Source organism: Anser cygnoides, chromosome Z (assembly GCF_040182565.1).
Source record: "Anser cygnoides isolate HZ-2024a breed goose chromosome Z, Taihu_goose_T2T_genome, whole genome shotgun sequence".
Taxonomy (NCBI): domain Eukaryota; kingdom Metazoa; phylum Chordata; class Aves; order Anseriformes; family Anatidae; genus Anser; species Anser cygnoides.
The window spans coordinates 75,075,610-75,095,528 of NC_089912.1; the positions used below are offsets into that span (position 1 = coordinate 75,075,610).

General features: G+C 41.4%; 1 protein-coding gene across 6 annotated transcripts in view; it reads left to right on the plus strand.

Annotated features, from left to right (window-relative positions):
• Positions 1–19,919, plus strand: part of KIF2A (kinesin family member 2A) — a 60,125-nt gene that overhangs the window by 10,202 nt on the left and 30,004 nt on the right. For 3 of the 6 annotated variants that reach the window (XM_013180507.3, XM_066988843.1, XM_066988845.1), the window contains exons 2-6: positions 15,186–15,280; positions 16,573–16,692; positions 17,108–17,162; positions 18,645–18,767; positions 19,347–19,447. In XM_013180507.3, coding sequence (XP_013035961.1) covers positions 15,203–15,280; positions 16,573–16,692; positions 17,108–17,162; positions 18,645–18,767; positions 19,347–19,447 — 477 coding nt within the window. In that variant the 5' untranslated portion in view covers positions 15,186–15,202. Of the gene's footprint in view, positions 1–9,800; positions 9,940–15,185; positions 15,281–16,572; positions 16,693–17,107; positions 17,163–18,644; positions 18,768–19,346; positions 19,448–19,919 lie in introns of those variants that run through there. The other 3 variants (XM_066988846.1, XM_013180505.3, XM_048055132.2) reach the window with 2 other exon arrangements.

Here is a 19,919-nt window from a genome sequence, read left to right on the forward strand (position 1 = left end):
ATTTATACTGAACACAGAGGACTTACATCTGTAAAAATATACAATGAAAGATTCTGGACGGGTATTTTCACGAGCAATTTTAAAAGATTTTAAGGAAGCTGCCTGCAAAATTGTTTTAAAGGACTTCAAGGAACTGCTGACTAAATGTGCAAGAAGATGTCAAATTATGTTCTGTCTTCCAAAATTAAAAAAATAGACATAAGAAGACATTGAACTATTCCTACAACTTGTTTACAAGTTGTCAAGTGACAGAAAAGATGTGAATGTCATTACCATTAACTGAATGAAAACCTTCACTTATGCAGCCGTAGTAAAAGAAAAATATGATACAGGACAGGAAATACTATAAAGTCATCTGTTAATGTCCTGTTCTCTTTTGAATGAAATTTACAACTCTGATTACTTAATTTTCCTCAGATCTGAGAACTGAAGGGAGCTCAAGCAGGCCATGAGGATGACCAGTGGGAGTTGGAAAACCTTGTGTGAATATTGAAAATGGGTCTTTTGTTGATTTGGTGTAGACCTTTTCTACAGTTCGGAAAGGATATTTCATTGTGATTGTGGAACAAAATGAGTAGGATTGCTTTATGAAAAGCAAAGGAAAACTTGTTTTTCTTTCTATTCAAGACTTTTACTAAAATTAGAGAGTGGATTTTTATTTTTATTTAAGTTTGTGAAGTATTTCTGTCTTTTGGGGGTTCATTCATCACCTTAAACCATGCTAACCACTGCCATAACCTGCCAGAGTGGATCACACTGATAATTCGTCTAGCCCACTGGCAGTAGGAGAAGCAATTCAGGAAAAGCAGACCCGCCTTGCCATCTGTAGGCTGATTGATGCCTTTGTCTCTCCCCAGTATCCAGAATTACATTCGAGATGTTAGGAGTACAACTCCGCATAGTCCTGTTAAATATCCATTTATAGACCTATGGTTTGTGAATTTATTGAATACCTTTCTGAAGCAGCTTACCCCGTCTGCCTCATAAATCTCTTGTGAAAGCAAGATCTGGAAGTTCGCTGTTTGCTGCATAGCCAGATGCGTTACTACTTTTATCTGCCTAAAAGTTGAAGAGTGCTCCTAGTTCTAGCCTTGCAGGATTTGTGGGAGTAACAGTTTCTACTCATTTTGTCCTTTCTGACTGTGAAGCTCAACCAAATCCACTTGTGGCCTTTTCATTGTAGGTGAGCATTCTCAGGTGCATTAATCTCTGCTTGTTTCATTCTCTTCATCATCTTAGCTGTCCTCGTCTAATTCCTCTACATCGTTTTTGAGGTGTGAAGGCTAGTGCAAACAGTAGATAAGATGTGGGTACAGCAAGGTTTTATTTAGTGTTTCACAGTGACGCTTTGTTTTATTCTTTAGCTTCCTGATGATGGTCAATCTTTTATTGACTTTTTTTTTTTCTTTTTTCTGCAGCTGCATTTTGAATCAATGATTTTACAGAACGGTGAATGATATCTTAAGGGATCTCTTATTTGAATTGTAACTTCTAGTTGCAGTTTCAGCATTGTGTATCCATACAGTAGATTATTTTTCTCTGGGTGCTTTATCTTTCTTTTCTCCATGTCATCTGCCACCTTTTTGTGCACTATCTTTTTTTCCCTCACAATTGTCATGGCATCTGACTACCCAAAAACCTGTCTTGCCAAAGGATGAGACCCCGAGCTTGGTGTAATTTGGAGTGTAACTGGGCTGGAAGATGACATGTAAGTTTCTGGCTAATGTTTTGAAAAGCCTGTCTCATTAAAACAAACAGACAAAACAAAACCAAGCCTACAACACATGGCTTCACTTTCCCAGTCCCCTCCTTCATTGTCACTTGTTTACATGTAATCTTCTTTTAGAGAGGATTGAAGTATTTCACAGCTCTGAGTGTCCTGGTTGTGTATGTACTGAGAATTTATCTTGCACCTCATTTTAGTCTAGCATCCTGGTACCATGACCATTGTCATTGCACACATACTAGTTTACTTCCAGGCTCCCATCGGAAGGGAACCAGATGACCCAACTGCTGTCGGAAACCTGAACTTTCTTGGCTGGTTGCTGAGAAGAGACCTGAACTGCATCATTTTGCCTGTCACTGCCTGGGCAGCCCTTCAGTAGGTATCACACTTTCATATTCTCTTGCACATCCCAGGACAGCCAGCATACACTCATGTTCATCCTCTAAAAGCATCGTAGTGGGAGGCTACAATGCAGTTTTCTCTCTGTTTCTGTATAGGTCAAAGTGAGTTAGCATAAAAAATTAAGGTCTGTTGCTTGGACGACTGGGATGTGCCTGTACAAGCATTTCAGTTCAGATCCAGAACTAACTTTGGATATACATCTTCTGATCATCCCTTACGTCTTTGTACTATGATTTAGTTCACTTTGAAAGTGGCCTTGGAGCGTGCTACATTCCTTTTGGATGCACCTTTTCTGGAATGCACCTTCCAGTTAAATGTACAGAGTGCACTCCAGCACATGGTGTTTGGTCTGTGGTACTACTTCCCCCAGTCCCTTTGGAACATACGGTGTGAATGTGGGATCCTCTGCACCACCTGCTTTGCTTTACAGATCTGCTCCTGTTGCCATACACCACTTGTTAATGTAGGCACAGCCAAGGGACCTGCGCAGAACACCAGCTGCTGGAGGTGTGGGTAGTCTGTCTTGAAACATGCTGTCCTGGGGTGTCATGGACAGAACCAGCCCATACTGCTTCACAGAATGGCTGAGGTTGGAAGGGGCCTCTGGAGGAGACAGGAACACCTAGAACAGGTTGTCCAGGACCATGTCTAGCTAGCTTTTGAAGATCTCCAAGGACGGAGATCACACAGCCTCTCTAAAAAAGAATTTTAGGTCATAGAGCAATCAGACATTACGTTAACATCAGTTTCAGGAGTCATTTTAGCTCACCTTGCTTGATTTTGCACTAAAAGGGGGGGTAAATACAAATTTAATCAAATCAGTCTTGTAGCTTGGAGTGCCTCAATAGAAAGTAGTAAGCAATGGAGGACAGATGCTGATACGCTTCTGGTCTCTTGTGTACCAGACAAGTATCCTGGAAGTGAGCAGGATTGATGCAGAGGCTTTGCATAGCATTGCTAGTGTTGCAGGTTGTTACATTATTGAAGGTAATCCATACATTTCTCTGAATTTCAGTAAAATGTTTTGTAACGCAGGATAAATGATTCAGGTGAAGTTTAATACAGGAATTGTCATGTGTTTAAGAAAGATGATGGTGGTGTACTTACTAATTTCTACAGAACACTTTCTATGGTCTGTTCTGGGACTGGCTGGCTGTTATTCATTCCTGGCCTTAACACAAAAAGTAACATTGTTCCTGGAAAACTTAATTGCTATGCTAGAGTGGGAGTATCAACTCTGTGGAGATTTATATCATGCTGGAAGAATATGAGCTATGGAATAAACTGGGATAAAACATAATAACACAAAGTAAAAGTACTTTTGCTACAAATTGGGAATTCACAAGCTGTAAATGACAGGAGAAAAATCTTGATATTCTAGTTAATCACCAAACAATTGTGGACCACTGGTGTGAATTGGCAAGGGGAAAAGTGAGTGCAATTTCATTATTACTGTAATTTGGCAGTGAGTGTTGCAGTCTGGAATTGTATGTTGAATATCACACTTCGTCCTGGTTGGCAGTGTTGAAAAAAGGCTGAGTGTTTGGGCTGAGACAGATACAGATAGATTCACCATTCCTGTACAGGTGTCCTTGTACAAATTATAAAAGAAAGTACGGAGTACTAAATGGCTGTGAACAAGTGTAATCTAGAAAAATGTTTGTATGTGTTGACAGTGAGGTGCTAGTGCCACTTGCCACCAGGATGAACAGCAGAGGTGTGCAGCCTAGTAACATGAAGGGGAAATAAATTCAGCTTATTAAAGTGTTTTTTATTTTATTTATTTTACTATTATTTTATTTTACTATTTTTTTTTTAATAGGACTTACAGTAGTATGCGTTAGATGATTGGACAGGTGCTTCCTTCTGCTTCCTTCCAAATGTCTTTCTCTGTGGTTATATGTGGAGGAATTGGTGGCTTTTAAAAATGATAGGATGACTGGCGTGGTGCAGCTGAGATAACTGGCTGATAAATACCTAGATATCAGTGCATCTGTTACCCATTGTGACATGATACTTCATGCACTGAGCTGCTTGAGGAACAAGTCGCCTATCATTCTGACGCGGACACCTATGGAAGCAATACGGAGCTGTAGCTTCTGAATGCTGCAGTGGTGAGTTTTTCCTCATTCTTTTTGTGAAGCCGGAGGGGTGACTGCCATTGATTTCACAGGCAGTTGTAGCTTCTGTAAGTAAACAAAGTCAAGACTGCTTTCAGAGGAGCTCATTAATGTGAAATAATGTGCTTTGAAATACGGCTGCAAGAGCCTTAGTTCCACACCCCAAGAGAAACTGGACTTGTGTTGAAGAGAAGTGAAACGCACAGTGTTCCTCTAACTGGGGAAGCCACAAGAAGCTTGCTTTGAATGTAAAGGGAAATATTAGAGGTTGGCTCGGAAAATGAAAGGTCAGCAGCAAAAAAAAAAAAAAAAAAAAGCAATGAATTGCAGTGTGAAAAGACTGGTGATTTAACAACTATTAGAGAAACACAAACTCGAGACAACAGCAGGAGGATGCAGCTCTAGGAAATGTCATTAGAGGAGGTGCACACATATAGGCAATTAACAAGTTCAGCTAAACTAAGCAAGTAGAATTATAATATAGTGGTTGGTGTGGAAGGGGTTATTGTTGTTGAACGCAAGGGTGACCAAAAAGTTGCTCGTGTCCTGTTTGCTGTTTGAGGGACATGAAATATGCTCTTTGTATTTTGAAGGTAAATGCTACACATGCTTCAGTGGCATGTGAGCTTTGGTTGTTTTTTCCTCTTTATCTCATTTGTTAGTGGATTGTCAGTAAGATCTGTGAACTTTTGTTTTTCTAAAGCACTGTTTGATTTTTTTTTTCTTTCCGTACAAATTACATACATATCTTAGATGGGGATTTTCTTCTGAGTTCTGTAGCTTTCTGGGTGGGGCTAAGAGCAGACTAGGTTGGATTTTAACTCAAAACTGTAATATACAGACAGATACGGGAAATTTGATTTGTTTAATGTTAGTTTTTGTTCCCCAAATCCTTATCTGTTATGTTGTAGAGGCTTAGAGAGATCAACATATGCAGTCATGACAAGCTTGTCATTTGAAATACTCTGGTATTGTTATGATTAAAAAATAAAATGAGTTGGTAGCTAGGGATCATTCACAGAAAAATAAATATTGAAATGTATCTGTAATGAAAAATTATGTGGCTTTTTTTAGCATTTAAGGTCTTGCTTTAGGGACAAGGTAGGTACTGCATATGTTAGTGACAGTGTGGTAACATAATTGAGATAACAGCCAAGATAACAAGGAAGTGTAGCATGGCAAAAAATAAAACATCTGTATGATGAAATAAAACTAAAACATAACTTGTGGTAGAAACAAAGAGAATTAAAGTAGATTGTGATAACTGAAAAGGCTTAGACATTTCATTATAGCAGGGTTGCTTGTATGTGGATAAATGAGACTTTAAAACAAAAAAAAAATCAAGCATGCTTAGTGATGTGGAGAGAGAAACATCTGCCAATTACTGCCAGTTTTTCCCTGGGGAATTAACAGAAGAACTGTCCATCTAGTGCAGGGAGAGAAGTTGTAAGCCCTGATGAAGCAAATGGGAACACAGCCACAGTTAACATCACTGGGGACATCTACACTGGGATTGTCTTTTTCCTTGGGATTTTTCCTTGGGTGTTTGCTATGGATGCTGTTGGGTGGATAAAGCATTAGTTTTTTTTCCTTCTGGAGCTCTCTCTGTAAGAGCAGGAAGGTTCTTCCATCAAAACCCTGTGTATTGGAGCCCATAGCACAGGTAAAAATGTTTTGGACCACATTCATTCTGGTATACGCTGCTTCCTGATTCACAGCCGCATGTGTAAACATACATAAACATTTTTTTTAATATAAAACCTATCATTTGTATTTTTTCCAAAAGAGAGTGAGGGAAATTCTATTCTTTCCAATTTTAATTTTTCAATATCAATTGGCAAAGGGTGAAGGTGAAGCGTGTCTATGTTCTACGTCCAGGTGTCTGTAGATGCGGTAACATTATGTTAGTCCCTTGTGAACATGATTAGCAAAGTCATGTCATGTTTCACAAATGGCCACTGCAGTCCTGTAATCAATGGGTAACTTCTGTTATGGTCATCATTAACTTGTACCATACTTTTGTATGTGTCTATGAAACATCTACTGTTGTTGCAGTTAGGAAAAACAGTACTCATCTGAACAGACTACTGTCTGAGCTAATATAATTTATTTGTATTCCTAAAGAAGTGGAAAGTTCAGAGGATGTAACAAGCTCTTGAGTTTCCTTTACTGAATGCTGGCTCCATTGGCATGGCTGTAGCCTGAGCCTGCTAAAAACAATTGCCTGGTTTTGAACTAGCAAAGCTTAAACAATTGTTTGATGGTGGTAGGTTATCACTGTGGTTTAAAGTTCTGCTGCTGTTTTGGGGTGGAGGAGTGAGAGGGTCACTGTGCAAATTATTAAGTTTTCCATTTAGCAGCCTGATCTAGACTCCGTGTGTAAAGTTTTATCTATTAGGTCTCAAAGATTTCTAAGACTTCACAAAACTGCATAAGGAGTACAAATGCAATGTCATTTTAGGCCAGTACACCCTAATTATTTGGAAGGGTGGGGAAGGCTGTGGTCTTTCACCAGCCTTATTTCTTGAGTCACTTGAGAGAACGGTGTGGTTTGGGTCACATGTTAGCTAGTGCTTTAGCCAAGGCTGTAATTCCAAAAACACAAACTCATATTTACATCTGGTGACTTAAATTTCTGAAAAGTAACAGGAAGATGAAGAGGCTATGGATTTAGTATTGAAATCGATCACTGCTTCCGACTTGTGGGATTTTCAAGAAGTTTTGCAGATATAAAACATTGAGTTTGCTCAGAGGTAAAGATCTGAGTACCTCTTGGGATTTTCTACCAGCTGGCACTGCTAACTAGGGTGAGGATAGGTTAACGTGTTTGATTTACCCTGCTTATTTGCTTTTGCTGCTTCTTCCGAAACATTTTTTCTGCATCGGTAGTTCTTACAGTACAGGCATTTTATCTGCTATTTCTGCAGAAATTTATGCTTGTTTGCTTTATTTCCTCTGTTTTTAAAATTTTCGTAAGATGACTAGGAAAAGAGGCAATGTAAGAGTTGATGTTGTTCACTTGTATCAACAAAGGGGAGAATATTGTAATGCAAGTGTATTTAAGGTGGCTTCACATACATTTGCGTTGTCTTTTACTTGCAGCATTGTTTGCTGCATGCTCTAGTTTGTAGAGGGTAAACTGTGCACTGTCTGACAGAATTCATTTACAGAAATAATGGCCTGTTCAAATAACTTTTTAATCAGTTGTGAGTTCTAAAGCAATGTAACTACTTCCCAGAAAAAAAAATGTTTTCCCTGTGATGTGAATTCTAATCATGCAAGGAGAAGAATTGTAAATGTGAAGAATCAGTGCATCACCTTTACGGCTGGACTTCCTTCTTTTGTTTTTGAAATGTGTGTGAAGATAGTCATTTTGTAATCACTTGCTCTTTTTAGTTTTATGCACATTTGTGTTTACATAAACACGTTTACATTTCAGATTTTCATACCGGCTCCAGAAAACACACCAGAAATGAAGGATGTTGCCTTCAGCCACTGCAGATTGATTTGGCTCTTATGCTTTTAGCATTTGCAGCTTGGTCTTGCTTTATATGCTAGACGTGGTTTATGCCAACCTAATTGGTTGCTGGCATTCCTGAGTTTCACAGCTGCTGTATTCAGCTGTGTACTAGAAAAATATAATGGAATACTGTTTGCGAGAGCAAGAGGCAATTGTAAAGATGTAAATGTGCTTGCTGGCAGTTCAGCAACATGTAAACTTTTAATAACATATTAAGAATTTTGAGGAACAAATTGCATGGGTACCTTGCCAGTTTAAACATAGTATGTAGGTTTTCTATTTAAGCTGAGAATATTTGGATGTTGGACATAACTTTTGTTAATGTTTTTTTTAATTCAATCCTGACTTTCTTGGCCAGGGAGCAGATGAAGTCTGGCATAGAGATGGAAGACTTATTGTGATTCTTTTATTATGGCATGCTGGCTTACTGTGTTTGTGAGAGGATTCAGTATTTTCTATTCATTCACCAGCCTGCTTTGATCTCCTTTCACTTGTTATGACAAAGTTTAAACCCTTTTTTTAATTATTATTTATTCTGTGGCAAAAATAGTAGAACAAAGGAACAGGTAGTATGACTTAGGATGGCTTGGTGACTAATATAGTGTCACGAGTTTCAGAAGTGAACAGCAGTTTTCCTCAAAGTTTATAGAATCTGGTGACATGTTAATTATTATAATGTTTTATAGATTATTTTTCTCTGAAGTTACATTTTTCATATATCACTTTTCCTTTGATTCCACATTGACAGCCGGGCCAAGCCTTAAGACTGTAGCAGAAAATTTTATCACCATACGCTTGATGAGTCTGCCAGTTCCCGCAGCACCGAAGAGTTTTTGTGTCTTTGCAGTCCCAGCATGCTGTTTGTAGCAATGGATGAAGTGGCACCGCTACAGGAAAAAAAGTGGGCTGTATTCCTAGTTTGCTAACAAATCAGAGAACTAATTAAAACAGTTCCACAATGGAGGGTTCTTCCACAAAATTAAGTCACTGTAGGTTATTAGCAGTGGAAAAAGTAATGGAGAGGTGTACTGAGCACCACACACAAAGAAAACTCGCACAAAAATGTTCATCCAAAGAAGTGAAGTGTGGGAATGCCCTGCTGAGTTAGCCAGCTTCACAGTCACCAGCAGAATTAGGGCATAGTCCTGAGGGCAGGACATTCTTGTGCAACATTATTTGGGTGCTGAGGAAAGGAGTAAGGTCTGCACGTGGTGAGGAGGGTATGGCTGTGGTTTCTGCCCCTGCATCTCCTGGATTTTTCCAAATCCAGGCTGATGTCCATGGAGGAAGATGAAAACCATGCTCTTCATGCACATTGGGTGTTGCGTGGAGTGAGCGCAGTGTTAACAGTGACAGTGTTCATGTCACCTTTTTCTTGCCCTCTGTGAGCAGCTCAGCATCAACACTGACACTGTAGGTACCAGAAGTGAGGATGCAGACCTTGCCTTCAGTGGGGGCACTGGGAAATGCAAGAGAGTGCTGCTGAAGAAGCACTAATGGCAGGATATGTTCAGGAAAAAATAATGGCTCAGAGAAATAAAAACTAGCAAATGCTAGAGGAAAGGAACTAAACAAAGGGGAAAGATTTTTTTTTTTTAAATAAGTAAAATACTACTCAACCTTTTTTAACAGAGAATTGAATCTTATGATTATGCTTGGAGCAAGGACAAGTGCCGAGGTTAGAAATGGTTGTGTAATGTAATGTTCATTGCGAGGTAAGTGCTGCAGATGTGAAAGCACCGCTGCCTGGGGTGCCACTTACTACATGAGTCCCTGCATTTGCTTTGATTTTGGCTGAGTTTTAGTCAGTTTGCCCCTCTGAATCCTACATTAGACTGCAAAGATTTGCTGATACCTTCCCTGACACTTGCACCCTCTCTTTTTCCTCAGATTTAACTCGGTGTGGAAGATTAGGCAGCCTGTGCAGTAAAAGAATTGCTAAAAATACCCATATTACTTGTGCTGTTAGGGGAGATAAATTGGATACAAGTTAAGGTTTATCTTTCTTTCTGTCCCTCAGCAGGCCCTAAGAAGCTTGGAGTACATAAAAACATTAACTTTGGAAAACTACCAAATTGTGACTGAAGTGGCTAAAAGAGAAGTTTGAAACAATTGGTGAAGGAGAAACTGGGTGGACTTTCTGATTTTTCTCCAGCTCAGCTGAAGCCCAGGTAGAAGGAGGTGCTTGGTTGTCAGGGAAATTATTAGGTCGTGGGCAGAGCTTGATCAAATGTCCGACTTTTGTATGAAATGACTGTGATCAAACTGGTCCCTGCTTTCTGACTTCAGTGGTAGTTTTATTGGTGTGTTGGAAAATAACTAAAAAGCCACAGAATGGTTGAGGTTGGAAGGGTCCTCTGGAGGTCTTGTTGTCCCACCCTCCCGCTCAAGCAGGCAGACCCAGAACAGGTGTCTCAGGACCGTGCTGAGATGGCTTTGAGGTATCTGCAAGCACGGAGACTACGCAGCTGCTTGGCAGTGCAGTTCTGCTCGCTGTTGCAGGGGGTGGTTCTTGTGCAGAGCTGCTGCAGGACGAGCCTGGCTTTGGGAAGGAGAGGAACTCCCTCTGGGCCAGTGCTGCTGCTGGGCCAGATGAAATTTGGGTGTGGAGGCAGCGGCGGGGAGCCAGGGAGGCCAGGGCTGTCCTGGCAGAAGGAGCGGCAGGCCTTGAGGACCCGCAGCCCGGCTGTTGGTGGATGGGCTTGGAGGCCGCCGCCCTGGTGCTTGTCAGGCCCCTGCTGTTCAGCGGCTGGTCCTGTCGGGGAGCTGGATGCGCAGAGTCCAACCTAACACTGCCAAGTCCACCACAAAACCATGTCCCTAAGCGCCGCATCGTACGTGTCTCAAGTACTTCAGGGTACATGCTGACTCCGCCACTTCCCCGTGCAATGCCACTGTTCCCCAAGCCTGTACCGCTGCAAGGGGCCGTTATGGTCCAAGTGTTGTACCCAGCATTTAGCCCTGTTGAACGCCATACAGCTGGACATGGCCCATCGATCTAGCCTATCGAGATCCCTCTGCAGGGCCTTCCTAGCCTCAAGCAGATCAACAATCCCGCCCAAGCTGGTGTCATGGGCAAACTCGGTGAGGGTGCACTTGATCCCCTCCTGTGGTGATTTTACCTCGCTAGGCAGCTGAACTCCACCACAAGCGCTCTGTCCCTCTCTTCAGCAGAGGAGAGGAAGAAGAAAGGGAGAGAAACAACTCACGGGTTGAGATAAGGATAATTTATTTAAAGGAAAAGTAATTATTAAGGGAAAATCATTATTAATTAAATAATTTAACTAAAGGGAAAAGCAGGGCCTCAATGCACGTAGCCGTTGTTCGGGAGGACAGATGTTTTCACAGTGAGAGCCCTCCCGTCCCACGTGGGTGCTTGTCAGGCCCCTGCTGTTCATCGGCCGCTCGTGTCAGGGAGCTGGATGCGCAGAGGCCGCAGCAGCAGCGAGCCGATGCGGAGGATGGGTCCGTTGGTGGGGCTGGTGGGGCGCTGCCCTGCAGCCTGCTGGGGGGCAGCGTTGATGGGCCCTGGAGCTGCGCCAGCCCCTTCTGCTTGTCCGATCCCCTGCGGCGCCCTTCTCCCAGCTGCGGGGCCGTTGTTGCTGGGCCGTGGGCGCAGGTCGTAGCGGCGCTGAGGGGATCTGCTGCGGACCCTCTCCCTGGCGGCGTTCCTGCGGCCGCGAGCGGACGATCTGCACACGTACTGCTGGTAGTCGTCGTCCGCTCGCACCGTGTGCAGGATGCGGTCGATGGGCTGCCTGCAGAGCGGGCACGTGGATCTCGTGGCGGCCCACCGCCGGATGCAGCGGAAGCAGAAGGTGTGGAAACAGGTGGAGACGTAGGCGGTGTTTCTGGTGGTGCCCAGGCAGATGGGGCACCGTTCTCCTGCAGCTTCCTCCGATGGCCCCGCCTGCTGCATCTGGCCCCCGCTGGCTGTTCCTGCAGAACCGCTCTGCTTCGGGTCCTCCTCGGCACGGGATGGAGTGTCCTGCCTGCCAAGAGAGCCCAAGAGAGTGGAGGTAGCGGGGAGGTGAGGGCCTCCTGACGGGCCTTCTTGTGGGCTGAAATTCTTCTTCCTCTTCATCATCATCAGGTTCAGCCACGTGGGCCACCCATCTCAATGGCCGTTGTCGGCACCTGCCTTGTCCCCCCAGTCCCAGCCCGTCCAGCCCACCACGTTGTCTCCCAGGCCAGCAGCACGGCTGGAGTTAGCAGAGGGTACCTGAAGGAGGAGGTCAGAGAAGGCGGAGGAGCTGGCTGGGTGCTGTTGATGGTGCCAAGCACCCTGGCACCTTCGTTGTGCCTGCAGCCCCGGGACAGGTGCTGTGGGGACCAGCAGTACCCCACCACACAAGAACGCACAAAGGTGCAACTCAGTGAAGGCCGGGATGCTCCTGGAGCCTGCACGCCACGCGTCTGAACTCACAGGAGTCCTGAACCAAATGCACCTCGCGGCAGAGCGGTGAGGTTGGAGAAGTCACGGGTGCTGCTCTGTGACATCACAGAGGCCTCTGGGGCTGCCCCCAAGTGCTGCCCAGTGGGGACAGCAGCCCCTCCGCAGGGGAAAGCCTGCTGCTTTGCAGGGCATTTGCCATCTTGTCACAGCCTAGCGGCGGTGTTTGACCTCCGACATGCTGGGTCCTGTGGTGGCAGGCTGCTGAGCTCCGTGCTCCAGCAATGCAAGCAGGGAACCCTGGTGATGCCCTGGGTACAAACAGAGCGCCCTGACTCGGCTCCTCTGAGGGCTGTCAGAGGGACTCGCCAGAAGGGCTCGTCCCTTGTTGCTGGTGGAAAAGCCTCTGTGGGCAAGTTGTTCTGTTGCTCAGTCACCTGCACAGTAAAGAAACATTTGCTGATGTTCAGACAGAACCTGTCGTGTTCCAGTGGTGATCCCTGGCTCTCCTTCTGTCACCACTGAAAAGGGCCGGGCTCTGTCCTGTATGCACCCTCCATTTGTACACCTTGATGGGATCCCCTGAGCCTTCTGCTCTTCCGGCTGAACAGCGCCAGCTCTCTCAGCCTTTCCTCAGAGGAGATAACGCTCCAGTTCCTGCCTCCCCTTTGCGGCCTTTTCACAGAATGACGTAGGTTGGAAAAGACCCTGAAGATCATCAAGTCCAGCCATTGACCTAACACTGCCAAGTCCACCACAAAACCATGTCCCTAAGCACCACATCCTACATGTCTCAAGTACTTCCAGGGATGGTGACTCCACCGCCGCCTAAGCAGCCCGTCTGTGAAGAAATTCTTCCTGATACCCAATGTGAACCTCCCCTAGAGAACCTTGAGGCTGTCACCTCACATCCTGTCACTTGTCACCTGAGAGAAGAACCTGACTCCCACCTTGCTACCACTCCCTTTCAGGTAGTTGACGAAAGGTGTGCCTTCAGCCTCCTTTTCAGCAGACGAGACAACCCCTGTTCCGTCAGCCTCTCCTGATAGGTCTTGTTCTCTAGGCCCTTCAGCAGCTTTGCTGCTCTTCTCTCAATGCATTCCAGCAACTCAATGTCCTTCTTGTAGCGAGGGACGCCAAAGTGAACAGAGAACGCAAGGTGCGGTCTGTGTCACCAGTGCTGCGGACAAGGGGACGACCACTTTCCTCCTCCTGCTGGCCAGACTGCTTCTGGTGCAGGCCAGGAGGCTGTTGGCTCTCTTGGCCAGCCAGCCACACAGCTGTCTCATGTCCATCGGGCTGTTGACCAGCACCCCCAGGTCCTTTTTTGCCAGGCAACTTTCCAGCCACTGTTCCCCACGCCTGTACGGCTGCAAGGGGTCGTTATGCCCCAAGTGTTGTACCCAGCATTTAGCCCTGTTGAATGCCATACAGCTGGACATGGCCCATCGATCTAGCCTATCGAGATCCCTCTGCAGGGCCTTCCTAGCCTCAACCAGATCAGCAGTCCTGCCCAAGCTGGTGTCATGGGCAAACTCAGTGAGGGTGCACTTTGCCCTCTCATCAAGATGGCTGATAAACAATTCTGTCACCAATTTTGACTCCAGAAGAACACCAGTTATGACTGGTTTCCAACCAGATTTAACTCCATTCATGAGTGTTTGCGGCCAGCATTCCTGCCACTTTTTCCCAAGTAAACAGCACATCTGTCCAAGCCATGAGTAGTCACTGTCTCTAAAAGATGCAACATGGAGGAGACCTAGGGAGTGACATACAGAGAAGGACCAAGGTGTTTTCGTAGTTAAACTGTTTACCCACAGAATCAGTTTATGCACGAACTGTCTGTTCCAGTATGGTCAGGTTATGGTTTGGGAGCAGTACATGGTTCTTGGATATGTGGACGTTGGCTCATGGGTGGATATAAACATGAGGTCAATTAAAACACTGTTCTGGTTTGACAGGCAGGCAGGATGGTGGAGGAGGAGTTGCATATGAGTTGGTTCTGTGGGAGAAGGTTTTAGAGCCTTTGCCGTGTATATATATACTTGGGAGTAACTTTTTTTACAATATGTTTCATACTGTATCATCTATGTTTGCCTGTCATGTACAACAGAGTTAGGGATTGCTTGTTTGTGCTATGGCTCATTAAAAGAGGGTATCCGAGGAGCAGTTGCATTGGATTTTTATTTCTTAGAAAGATGAGTTCTTGGTGTTCTTCGGGCAACACATGGGTGTGAAAAAGATGCGACAGATGGATCTTGATCCTTTTGTGTCAGTGCATGGCTGCTCTGCTCTTCCAACCACTCCTTGCTACCATACATAGGAAATACAATAAAGCGTGTCAGAGAATATAAAGAAAAGTGCAATATATTACTTATTTAAAAGGAAAATCTCTATTCCTACTGGAAGCTTACTGGTTTTATTTATCTTTATAGGGGCTTGTTGGCTTGAGATCTTTCACATGAAAAGTCATAGCAATGGCACCGTAGCAGTTGTTTCTAAAATGAGGATTTGTATTGTTGTTACAGGCAGCTTAATTTTAGCTGAGTTACCAACTGATTGAATGTCCATAAGGAATGGATATCAGAATACTATGTCAGGGTGCTTTACTCCAATGTCGGGACACTTGTTGTATCAGCCTAGAAAGAATACAAAAAAGCCTGTGTGGAGCATACCACAGTAAACTTTCCCACCCATGGGGTAATCATGGTATTGGAAATGTTACTAAAACATTTTACAGGAAAAAGATTTTAAGTGGTGTGGCTTTCACATGGTATTTTGCTTACTTACCACTCAGTTTTATATTTCTTGAATTTTTTCACTGGGTATTGTCCCAGTAGAACCTCTGATAGTGGTTTGCATCTGAGCCAGTTTATAGAATGTGGCCAAGAACCGTCTTTTATTTATTCCCCTTTCTTTTTTAACCGTCTTCTTCCTGCCTTCCTCTGCATACATGTATTCAAATAGCTTCTGAGAGTTTTTTTTTCACCTGTTAATAAATGATTATTTGTGTTTCCTTTCCAGGACGAATTCATCAAGCTATGGTAACATCCCTAAATGAAGATAATGAAAGTGTAACCGTTGAATGGATTGAAAATGGAGATACTAAAGGCAAAGAGGTAAACTTAACTGTTCTAGAACCTTTCTCTTTTTAAATAATATATAGCCTACATGAGTGTTACTTAGAAATTTGCAGTGTATAAATGAAAAGAAGATATAAATATTATTTTACTTAATGCTTCTTTGGTTACAGACTGTTTTGAATGGGAGCTGTTGTGAAAATCTTATCTGTTGTGTCAGATTTTACTTCCTGAGCTCTGTGTCATAGCTTTTAAGTAGTGCTTTTCATCTGTTGATTTTGAACAAGATTACAAAGGCTGAGCTTTTTATCCCCTTTTTACAAGTAGAAAAATCAAATTTTTGAGAGGGAGAAAGACTTGCGGTTCAGACAGGAAACCAGTGGGATAGCTAGATTAGAAATTCTTTTGTGCCTGTTTTAATGAGGAATTGGACTCTCGTTTATTTACTTTTTTTTTTTCCTTGGCAATAATTTTCTAGGCTTGCTTGTTTGAACTATCTTTCTGTGTGTCTCAGTTATATTTTGCTATTCCTTCTTCCTTGAAGTTTTGGACCAAGTTAGCCTGTTCAAGCTGAGATTTTGAGAAGCGTCTCAGAATTACACCTAACTAGTTTTGTTAAAACATAGGAAAAAGAGAAAAATATGAGCATGTCCTAGTGATCTCATCCATGGAGCTCAACCCTCTGGACATAAAGAATCCATGTACTAATGATATCTTTGAAAGGTCCAGCCAAGGGAAGTGGCAGTTTAGAAACCAAACTATTTAAGATCTTTAGGAAGCCAAGTTTCAATAGATCTGAAGCTTGCTAGTTTTTAGATCTTCCCTCCTCCTCAGATAATGGCATTTTGAAGGAGGAGAACTTAGAAGAAAAAAACAGGGTAGTATGTTTAATATAGATTCAGTTTTGTTTTTATTTTTAGGGTCACTGTAATTTGTCTGTTCCTTTTGCACTGTCTGGGAAATTTCAAATAACTGAGATCTCCTTTTTATGTTATAGAATGTCTTTCATTATCTGCAGTAATTTTCTTTTTTTTTGTGTGTTAATACTAGCTATTTCTGTTTTAATTTAATCACTCTACAGAACTGCGAATATCTGTTGGTCATTTGTAATTCATCTGTTTTCTGAAGGGTGTGTGTTTTAAGTAAGACAATAACTGATGCTTAAGATGTTTTAGTGAACACAAAATGAGATAGTTCAGGTTATAGAATTAAATAGTTGTGTGGTAAAAACAATAAATTTATTTATTGTTTATTCTCAAGTCTAACAGCAGAAATTGAGAGGTTGAATTTGTTCTTAGACTCACAAATATGCTTTATGTTCTTTTAAACAGATTGACTTGGAGAGCATATTTTCACTTAATCCAGATCTTGCACCTGATGAAGATATTGAACCTAGTCCAGAGACACCACCACCACCTACTCCATCAGCCAAAGTAAACAAAATTGTGAAGGTTGGTAATACCTATGCAGTATGTTCATAATAAACTTACAGAACTTCTATACATATAGTCACACTTGAATTTTTAAATCTTACTTTTGTCTGTGGAACTACTTGTTGAATATGTTCCTTTTATTCCTGTGGTGAATGGGGGTTTCTGAAAATTTTCTAAGAACAGGTTTGGCAGGGAGGTAGATGGGGACTAATGTTTATATAACTAGGTATAGCTCAAGTAAAAACATAGAAAAGGAGGTTGTTTTGAAGCAGTACATATAGTTCAAGTAGTCTTCACCCTAGGCTCTTCGGGGTGGGATTTCGTATTTATCACTTCTCAGTGTTGCTGATGTTATGTCAGAGGAAGAGATGAGGCTGTAATTTATGTTTTCAATAGTCAGGTGATCAAATAACAGACATTTCTTTCTTTGTAGAGTCGACGAACTGTGGCAGCTGTTAAGAATGATACTTCTGCCAGAGATAATAGAGGTAATTGTTACATCTGACCATTTCAAGGAAGGAAAAAATATGGAAACGTTTTGAATTCCTGCTCATCTAAAATTCTTTAATAGTTCTGCTTTTCTAATTCAGTGTGTACACATGTGACATGTAGAAGACATGGCACATCATTCCTAGAATTACTGCTATGTGTATTTAGGAATGGATATGTATGAATAATATTTATGTGCAAGTTTAAGCAATATAGCATCAGGAAAGTTAAGCTGAATGAACTGAAGGTGCAACAATTTGAAGTTAATTAATTATGCTATTATAAATTATTATAAATCATTATAGATTTTGTGGGAACTTTTACAAATTAAAACATCCTCAGTTTACTTCAGCTTAATGGAGTTTTTCAATATACTATGAGTAGTGCACATAAAATTCTTACACTTTCAATTTTTTGGCTTAGTTTTCTAACAGTCTGTGTGTAAACATTAATTCAAAGAACACTTTAAACCTACAGGTTATTTCTTCACAGTTAATAGTGAAAAAACTATAAAAACCATAAAAATGTCACAGAATAATAGGTGAAATGAAGTAAGTATTAGATGACTGCAGATGTAATGCATCTGTAATATGGAAAGGAATAGTTATTGCTTATTGTTTTAATTTTCTAACCTGTGCTGAACATAACTAACTTTGAAATGTCATCTCTAAGCTATTAATCAAAGCTGTTACCTTCACTTTCATGCTTTTCTGGCAGAGCTTATTAGTAGCACTTGCAAGAAACTGGCTAGCTGAAGCAGAGGTGCTTGAAGCAACTCTTTGAATAACAACTTAAAATATTCAGCTCTGCCAGAGAGGCTTGCATGCTTACTACTCCCACTGCATTCACTGGGAACAGATATCTGCATCTTTAGAAATTGGCATCTCTATCACATATGGAATAAATGCATAAATTTAGGTAGACATGTTGATTGTATCCATATCACTTTCAATATGGTCTCAAAAAGGTTTGTTTCTTCCACTTGTAGTTTGAACTGCACTTGGCTGCTTTTCATCTGTTTCCCTCTAGTCCTCAAGATATTGTAGGTTTGATGGGGTGGAACCATTTTTTTAATTTGTAGAGAATGTGAAACAGCAGGGCCATTTTCTTGCTGGGTTTTTGGTATAATCACAACATAAATAAAATTACAGCACTGAAAGACTGTGTATCTACAAGTACATTCTTCATTCTTTGTACATAATAAGTTATACTAATTGTGTAGTACAGTATTTAAAAGTATGCATGGGCAGCATTGGTACTTAATAATTATGTTGCGTTGGTATATAACATTAGGATAAAAAAGGCTGCATACCAAATGTCTTTAATAATAGACTTTCCATACATATGACTCTCCTCCGCACTGACAAATTGTTGCGTCTCAAAAGAGGCCTTGTTTCATCTTGTCATACTAAAACATTTCAGAATTTGGTAGAAATGTTATTCTTTCACATCTAGATCAGCTTTGTGCTTTTCTTCTGCAGTGGTTGGTTCTGCACGTGCACGGCCCACTCAGCTTCCTGAGCAGTCTTCCTCCTCACAACAGAACGGTAGTGTTTCAGATATATCTCCAGTTCAAGCTGCAAAAAAGGAATTTGGACCCCCTTGTATGTAAACAGTGTATCAAGGATTCTTTCATTCTGGGCATTACATGTACATTCTCTTGGATTATGTTGTTGTCCATAAATGACAAGTGATCTATATATGCAGTTGTCTGTAGGCTTCCTTACAAAGCTTCTTCAGAGCCCTGTGGCTAAACAAATGTTCAGTTTTGTCATAGTTGTGCTGGTGCTTGGAATTTGATTTTCCTTTATCTTTTTTTAACCATGAATGTGTGATTTTTTATTTTTATTTTTAATTTGCCTGGACTTGCTTTTAATACAAACCAAGAGATCACATGTATCTGTCCAAATGTATCTATCCAAATGTTTTTTGAAGGTCATTGTCCTTGTATTTTTGGTTGTGTAGTTATTGTCCCATTCCCATATTTTTTTCTAATTTACATATTCTATGAATTTTAGAAATTAAATTTTTATACTTATTTTGTAGTAACCCTGATTTCCTTGAAAAAACAGTTGATATAAATAAATGCATTCTAAATATTGATTAATTAATATAATTGTAGTGTAAATACTAAATCCATGCAACACACTGAAAATATTTTAAATTATATCATTTTTTCTAAGCACGTAGAAAATCTAATTGTGTAAAAGAGGTTGAAAAATTGCAAGAGAAACGTGAAAAAAGAAGGTTACAACAGCAGGAACTTAGAGAAAAAAGAGCGCAGGTTAGTATTTTTAGTTTAGATGGTGCTTTTTTTCATTCTTCAGTAATTTTTATGAACTGTGATAATCTTGAAATTAAAATGTTTTCATCCTGCATAAAAGTCTGATAAACCATTTTGTTGCATAGCTGCATTGGTCTCATAGCTATTTATAGTTTTCCCCCTCTTTTTCTTCCTACACAAATAAATGCTTACAATTACTTAACTTTCCATATGTTATTTCAAAATCAAGTGCTGATGATAGCTGTTTCTTAGGGAAAATATGTTGATAAAAATAATCAAGGCTTTGGCTTTTAGATAAGGCTTTTATTCTACAGAAGATATTTCAACATTATAATAAATTGTTCCTTATGATCTTTGATGCTTTGTAGGAGATGTATTTAAGGCTCAAATTCAAACAGTGTTTTTTTCTTCTTCCTTAAACCTGTCTAGGAATTTATAAGAGATGTATTTAAGGGGCAAATTTGAACAGTGA